This window comes from Capsicum annuum, chromosome 3 (assembly GCF_002878395.1).
Source record: "Capsicum annuum cultivar UCD-10X-F1 chromosome 3, UCD10Xv1.1, whole genome shotgun sequence".
NCBI classification, from domain to species: Eukaryota; Viridiplantae; Streptophyta; class Magnoliopsida; order Solanales; family Solanaceae; genus Capsicum; species Capsicum annuum.
Genome location: NC_061113.1, coordinates 199,559,937 through 199,568,323, shown reverse-complemented (window position 1 = coordinate 199,568,323; position 8,387 = coordinate 199,559,937). Strand labels below are relative to the sequence as shown.

General features: G+C 31.3%; 1 protein-coding gene across 2 annotated transcripts; it reads right to left on the bottom strand.

Annotated features, from left to right (window-relative positions):
• Positions 1-815: 815 nt before the first annotated feature.
• Positions 816-7,396, bottom strand: LOC107863403 (peptidyl-prolyl cis-trans isomerase FKBP53). 2 transcript variants are annotated; one of them, XR_001672221.2, is made up of 12 exons: positions 7,244-7,396; positions 7,088-7,161; positions 6,202-6,425; positions 5,925-6,073; positions 4,944-5,298; positions 4,601-4,753; positions 4,134-4,347; positions 3,848-3,935; positions 3,730-3,771; positions 3,584-3,632; positions 3,036-3,239; positions 816-1,084 (listed from the first exon to the last, which is right to left on the bottom strand). XR_001672221.2 is itself a non-coding variant. In XM_016709304.2 (11 exons), the coding sequence occupies exons 1-11, from the start codon at positions 7,254-7,256 to the stop codon at positions 3,161-3,163; spliced, it is 1,440 nt and encodes a 479-aa protein (XP_016564790.1). In that variant the 5' UTR covers positions 7,257-7,396; the 3' UTR covers positions 2,866-3,160. The 2 variants fall into 2 exon arrangements, 1 of the variants encoding a protein (XP_016564790.1); XM_016709304.2 differs by lacking the exon at positions 816-1,084 and having other exon boundaries at positions 2,866-3,239.
• Positions 7,397-8,387: the final 991 nt, after the last annotated feature.

Here is an 8,387-nt window from a genome sequence, read left to right as displayed (position 1 = left end):
AAAAAAATCCACCCCCACCGCCACCTCCCACCCTACCTCCACATGTACGTCCATCTCCACACACCCCCACACCACCCTCAATTATTTTTTAATAAATTAAAATAAATTCTATCCCCTCCCACACGCATCCACCCCCTACTCCAACTCCACACCTCTAATAATCAAATTCATATGGAAAAATAAATTATGTAATTGTAAAAAAAACGTTTATGTTTCATATTTTTTTAATCATATTATTTATAATTTAAAAATTTTAGATTGTTACATCTCCTTCTCCCCTGTCTCTAATCAAATTTATATAGGTAAAAATAATTATGCAATTGCATATGTGTGTGTATGTATATGTTTTATATTTTTCTTTATTATTATTTACAATTTAAGAATTTTAGATTGTCAAAAATAATTTAAATACAGAACAATTTGTGAATGTGATATTAAATACAGAAAATTCCAATTGCATACAACTGATTAAATAAAAAAATTATGAAATAAAACAACATTAAAAAGATCAATAGTATCAAACGCATATTTAGAAAAACTTAAGCCCATTAATTATATCAATAAAATTTCTACTTCCGGAGTTATCTGTTCTTCTCTTTTCTTCATTCTTCTTTATCTCTTCCACAAATCAACAATAATAATAAAATATCACCATCACAAAAAAAAATAAAAAAAATAAGAACATTACTTTAAGCTTGAATACAGTAGAAAAAATTAGTCAATTGAACGGTCATCATGTAACAATAATAAACTTAAATAAAAAAGAATTCATTTGATTGAAAAATATGAAGAATATAACGATCAACGACAAAAAATGGAGAAGGAAACTTAAAATTATTTTATTAAATAAAAAAGAATTCATTTGATTGAAAAATATGAAGAATATAACGATCAACGACAAAAAATGGAGAAGGAAACTTAAAATTATACATCACCATAGAAGGATATATAAGAGAAGTTAAGAAGATAAACCTTGACTTCAATTCAAATTTCACTAAAATTAAAATTTAATATCAGAATGACTATTACTCAATTGAATTTGGAGATGGTAGAAAAAATAGCATGCAATACGGTCATCATTCATCTGCATATAAAAATAAAAAAAATCATAAAACGAAGAATATGAACAATGCGGATAATAAGCTAATGATCAATAAAAAAAGAAGAGATAGAAGACTAACATTACCTATTATTATAGGAATATACATAAGAGATCAAGAAGATAGAACTTCAATCCAACTCAAATTTCTATTAAATTCAAATTTAGAACTTCATTCCGACTCAAATTTCTTTTAAATTTAAATATCCTATCAATTTTTTTTATAAAAGATCAGGTCGTTACTTGTTCTTATCCTTACTTTTTAAAAAACAATACATACTTATTTTATAATTATTCATATTTGAATAAGAGAAATATTTAAAATTACAATTTTAATTTTAGCTTTATTTTATTTTTTCAAAAAAAAAACAACAGAAATTCTGTAAATTACTTTTGAACATAAATAGTACCTTTCAATTCGTTTAACCGTGTTTTTCAAAATTATTCATGTTCCTAAATTTAAATGAACCACAATCAATTTTACTAGAATTAATAATACAACACAACCCACAAAATTTAAAGTACAATTTATCTAATATAAAATTCAAAATATTTTTGTGACTTTATTGTATTCACTACACTATACAATTTAATATTTATAAAAATATTGTATAGGTAACTATTATTATTGTTACTGCTATTGGCAGTATTACTACCACTACACTACTACGTACTGCCATTATCATTATTTCTTAATTACTACTACTACTACACTACTCCCGCTTCACATGTTACGTATTACTGCTACTACTTCTACTATTACTGGTTATTTATTTATTTATTTATTATTATTATTATTATTATTATTATTATTATAGTTTTATCTTTTATTAATATTTAAATAAATTATATTTAGATATATTTTATTACATTTAAATTTTAAAAAGAATAAGTTTATGAAAGAGTAAAAGTCTATTTAGAACTCTTCAATCATTAGTTTCTATTTTTAAACTAATAAAAAAACTATTTTAATAAAGAAAATATATTTTCAAATTTAAATATCTCTAATATTTTAATTTAAATTTTTTTTTACAATATACTATTAAACTTTGTTCTAAAACTGTCAAGTAACTTCTCAAGAACATGCCACTTGATTAATCGTGATGCTTTATTCTCTATATAGATATTTATAAAGTTTATAAAATGATAATGTCATGTGACAAAGAGGTCACGAGTCAAAATGTTACATAAGGAATGCACACTTCCAGTGGAGTCCTTCCCCGGACCTGGCACATAGCGAGCACTTTACTGCACCAAACAACTCTTTTTATAATGTTTATGATATATTTCATTTTCACTCGAACTAAGCCATATTTTAATTGAACATCTCAAATCCTAATAAAGTGTTTCAATTAGTCATTTTCGATTCAAATTTCAAAAAAAAATTAGCGTGTTGTCATTCATCTAATAGTTAATTAACCACATAAAAAATGTCACTCTCCTTTAATTTTATGCATCAACATCAAGTAAATTCAAGGAGATTGACATATTTTACGTGATTATCTTAATACTTAATAAATGAATGAGAACACATAACAAAATTTAAATTTAAATTGAAAGTTTCTAACTCGAACACTTTCTAGGAATTGAAATGTAAGATACTAATGCATAAACAGAGACCCAAATAATCGCTTCAATAAGTTTATCACTATGAACTTAATAAACTCTAATTGAACTTACTCAATAAGCCTAATTGAAACTAAACACGGGCTTATAACTTAAAATCTGATGGGAGAGAATGAAACTAAACATGACACTCAACTATATGAAAGAAATATTCTTAAATGACCATTGAATAATAGTAGGGTTAGCAAAACATGATCAGTTTTGGTCTTTCAACTGAAATTGTACAATCGTCAAGTCATATAATACTTCAAAATTTTGGCAGGAGCATAAAATTGAGCACTTACAAAATTGACAAATTCATGATCTCTACCTGTATAATTTGTACAATTTACTCCCAGCAGGTGAAGCTAACATGTTTTGCTTAAAGAGAAGCCTGCAACAACAATCCTAGGATTCCGCGGAAAAGGAAAATACATCCACCATGTGAAGGCAAGATCAACCAACGTATATCAGCTCAACATCAAATACCAACCATGAATTGGGTGGTATGTCACCAACATGTCTAGCCCCATACCTGGAAAAGAAAAGACCATTTCTCAATTATGCATGGTTAACCAGATTCTGAGGAGACAGCTTCAATTTATTAGGCAAGAGAAACTCAAAGGATGTGGCCAACAGGCGGAAACTAGTAAATTGCTTGGGAAAAGATCAATAGGTTTCTAAATTTCCTTTCCCAGTGATGCATGCCCTCTTCTCAAGCAAGGGAACAGACTAGTCAATGCCCAATTTAGGGCAACGCTGAGAACTTCCACACTCGCAACCCAAGACAGACTTTCATAATGTACTAACAGACGGATAATGACAAATGATATTATACACGACATAGGAAACAGAACAGAAACTCAAATGCATACATACCCCATGGCTGGTGGGATTGTAATTCTTCTTTTGTCCCCAATGCGCATGCCTGGTAGTGGGATGTACATAAGTATGTTAGTCTTCAAGACTGCAAATGTAACTATAAAATCAGAGAAACGATCAGTTTAGTCATCAAAGTAAATTACCATTTATACCGACATCCCAACCCTTTATAACATGTCCAATACCTGCAATGCACAAAAATGCAAGCTTAACACGTCGAAATAAATAGAAGCCATCTTCTCATATAATCAAATACAGTACCTAAACGAAATTCAAAAGGTCTTTGTCCAATATTGGAATCAAATATTTTTCCATTCTTCTTCAGCTTGCCAATATAACGTACACCAACCTGTTCAGTGGCAGAAATTTATTATCAATAACGGAAGTTACTACGTACAAGTTCATCAAAGAGAAGCTTAAATCCTGATTTCGACTTAATTGTGAAGTTATACCAAGATTTCCTTCCTTTCCATGGTAAGTATAAAATTGAACAGCATAGTCAGCGAGAGAACAATTAATTACACATAACCAAGGAAGAAAACTACACCTTCTTTCCTGGGGAAGCTTTTTTCCCATCTGGCCTGCCCATAGCCAGTTCCTCTATAACCAATCCATTTCCAAAGGTCCTCACATTAGAAGACTTGGCTCCTGCGTTCTCCTCTACCTCACGTGATTCATTTTTCTTACCTTGTTCAACCTCCGTAACTGCTTTGCCATCCTGTTGATTCTTCTTGTTCTTTTTCTTCTTTTTCCCAGTATCCCTGAGACCAATTTTTAGTGAAAGAATCAACTCACAAGGCTTCTGACTAGTAAAAGCAATGGAGCTTAAATAAAATATACAACAAGAGCAAATGGAAGCTAGTCAGAATTCATAACTTGCAAATGGATAAAACTTTTAAGTCAGATGGCCCCTTTGGTTATGCACTTAACAATCCAGATTCATTCACGAAGTGCATCAATATATAACCTTATTCTTTTCTTTTCTATTCTACACTTCGACAGACCGGAACTTACTTCTCATTAGTTGACTTTTGTCCATCTTCAGTTTTGCCACCCTCTACATGCTCTGGATTGGCACTGCTCTTTGAAACATCCTCACGAGCCAGTTCCTCCCCATCCACTACCTTTTTCTTCTTGTTCTTTTTATTTTGCTTAGCACTGTCTCCTCTGCTTGTAGGATAAGAAGAAAACAGAACTATCATTAATAAAATACATCCTGAAAGCTATCAGCTCTAGATGATAGAACCTTACAGCTTACATAATACCATGAAGAATTTATGTCATCACCATTAAGCAATATATCCGCAGCCTAATCTCAAAATTCACAATAGACTCAACAAAGTAAAATGGTTCCCACCTTTGATGGTCATCAGCTTTGCTAGTATCATCACGAAGTCTCTTTTTTAATCCTTTATTTTCATCATCTTTATCTTTTGACTTCTCATTTGGTGCTTCCTCACTGGTGTCCTGATATTTAGTTCCATGTGATTTTTTCAATGTCACTGATTTAGCTTTGTTTTCACAGGGAGCAGATATTGGAAAGCCATCCTCGTCTTCACTCTCCAGCAGAGAACTGTTAGTATTACCCTCCATGACTATCTGGCGCTTAGAGTCCTCAATCCCATTTGACTGATTTTTCTTCTTCTTTGGCTTTTTGGATGCACCATTTTCATCTGTAGGTTTTTCGTCCTCCAGTATCTCTTCAATTCTCACTTTACAAAATGTAAGATATTTTAAATACAAGGAAATATGCATTTGACAGGAAAAAAAGAGAAGCTAATGAACTGAACTTCACAATACAATTGTTTTGTCCTATAAGGTCATAAACATGTCGGTAGTTTCCTAAATATATTCAAGATCAGATATTACATAATCACTTGAGGAATCAGTATTATGGGCATTTCCAAATATGGAAAGCAATGTTTTCCAATTTTCTTGAATGGAAAGGTGAGCAAGGTCCTAGGAGAAACAAAAGAATATTCAATTTGGTAACATGATACCTCATGTAATCAGAATGGACCCTCATTCTTAATGACATCAATTAACTATTATTTGAGCTGCAACAGTCCAAACTAGTAACTTCCATGCTTTCAGATTTTGTGTTAATCCACCTCCCGAAGAAAAATAAGTTTTAAAAGTATCCTTTCTAACTTAAACCATGTGCTCAGTCAACCGGTGTCACATAAATTGAGACGGAGGGAGCGATAAATTTCAAATTTTGCATTAATCCTCCTCTTCAATTGTAATGTGTTTAAAATGGGAAGGAAAGCTGCAAGCTTAATGTACACCATTGGCAGTTTGCTTCAAGACTCAACTAAAAGAATAACGCTAAAGCTACCTCCACGATTGGGAATAGGGGAAGGCGGGAACATGCTAAAATCATCATCAGTTGAGCCATCATCGTATTCATCTTCTGTGTCATAATCAAATTCGATAGAATCATCAGACTCACTATCAGTCTCAGCAGCACCCTCCACCTCGAAATCACTTTTACATCAATGTCAAGGAATACAAAAAATAGATTCAAACCTTCAAGAAAACAAATTCCTTAATGTATTTCCATAAATGAAAACAGCAAAGTTCAAGCTGAATAACATATAGGATCAAAAGGATACGGATCACAGCAAGCCACTCTACCTCCATAAAAGAAACCAGAGAGATGAACATTGTGAGAACCAATAACTAAGAAGGTAACATCTTCATCCTCCTCAAACTCGAGATTCAATGGGCACGTCTCCAGTCTTTTTGGCAGTAACGAACATAGATAAATTGGCTCTTTATCACCTACTTTACATTGAACTATGCTTTTTTTGTTTGCCGAGCCGCTGCCCAATGTCGCCTGAACCCTCGGAAAAACAAATAAAATGAGCATAACAATGAGAAAATGAAGAACCTCAAAAGAGTACAAATTGACACGGGACACTAAAATACATCCTGGATCCTAATGACCCAATTCAATTTTGTTTACACACCAATATATATAACTTACGTAACTCCTTCTCCTAATTTTGGGTGTTAGGTTTGTTAGAACACTTAGGCAGAGGATTATTCTTTCTACACTGAAACATCATTTAGTCCAATTTCATGATGGAAACCTAAACAATTTGTTAATTATTCTCTTCCTCTGACAGAATTCCTATGTATCCGTCTACGTTGCCTAAGAACTAACACCTACAAAGTACTACAGTTCATCAATTTAACAGATCTCAATGACCCAATACACATACAAGCGTCAATACCACCATTTTGCAATCACATTGATAAAGAAAACACGTATATTACAAGAACATAAATTTTCAATGGTATCCAAAATACCATCAAGGCCAAAGACTTCGAAATACAATTAATAACACCAAAATAGTACAACAGCAACAACAACAAATATGCTAACAAATAATGGACCCTCTGCTTAAGTAACACATATATAAAAACAATATGACTAACACAGTAGCAATAACAAATAATACGATAACGTATGCAAAAGGTAATAAGAAAAACAACCTGAGAGACGTGAAGCCTTGCCTGCACTTCTTCGTAGTCATAAGTGAACGGTTTACCAGGCTTCAATTCAACTCCTGCAACCAAAATGAGAAATATAAATTTATATGACTAATGCACTTCATTTCTTGTATTCAAAAACGAAAGACTCATACTAACCCCAAAACGCCATTGCTAAAAGGATAAGTGGAGCTGCAGGGTTTAGGGTCTTTTCCTAAAACCCTAAACAAAGATTTGTTTGCTGCAGCACCTTTTTTCTTCTTAAGATTTAAGATGTTTTATTATGGGCTTTTTGGAAACTTACAGAAGCTTGGGCCGTTTTATATACAAATGGAAGTTACTACAACTTATTAGATTCAATCAAGTGAAAATTATATAATATGTATTTTTAAATTATTTATTGCAAGTTATAATTATATTTTTTTTTATAATTATTGAATTAAGTTTTTAATGCAAGTTATAGCAGCTTTGATTAAGTTTATTGATGATAAATTTTTTACGTGTTAATTTTTTTATTTTTCTTCTCTCCTAAATTAATGTGTAGGATATTTATTGAGAGAGTAAAATATGGACAAAAAGATATCTAAATTATTAATAATAATACATGTTTCTAAAAGAAAAGAAATCAAATCTTGTGATTGTCTCTTCCATTTACTTCATATCTCTATCTCTCCTCTTTTTACTCAATCTCTTCTCTTTTTACTTCATCTCTCATCTTCTATAAATATATATATACATTCAAGTAAATATCAATCAGATCTCATAGGTGGAGTGATTTTTATTTGCGATTTTTTTTTGTTCGAATTTGTATCGAAAGAATCATGTCTTTAAGTTCTAAGTTTGATTTGGGTTGTTTTACCCAATCACCTGTGAAGCTGATTTTGAACACAAAAAGGGTGACCTCACATGTGAAATCGATTTGCACTTCAAAGATGTTCTTCAGCAAGTTTGGTGGACCAAAAATGTCAAAGTAATTTATTCTGAAACGCACAAACTCCAGAAAAGTAAAAAATTAGTCCTTAATTTTTTTTCTACGTGTTGCTAGTGCGTAAAACGAGTGTACAAATGTATGTATTCCTAAATTCATGTGGTTTTAAGTTTTATGGGTTAGTAGACATGACAAATAAGTTGTTTTGAGTTATCCTGAAATTGGTGTATCAAATATCTAGACAATGTATTGTTATGTTACTTTTTTTTTTTTTTTTTTTGCAGTACGTAGCTTCCTCAATACAACTCAATCTTTGAAAAAGAAAATATTTGACCCGATACTTAAAATAACATATTACATATTGAATTCGTACAC

Excerpts from the sequence above, each read along its gene's own strand:
- LOC107863403 (XM_016709304.2), bottom strand. Across the intron at positions 4,754-4,943 it reads AAAGCTGATGACCATCAAAG|AGGAGACAGTGCTAAGCAAA; the intron begins GTGGGAACCATT and ends TCCTACAAGCAG. Across the intron at positions 4,348-4,600 it reads CAAAAGTCAACTAATGAGAA|GGATACTGGGAAAAAGAAGA; the intron begins GTAAGTTCCGGT and ends AATTGGTCTCAG.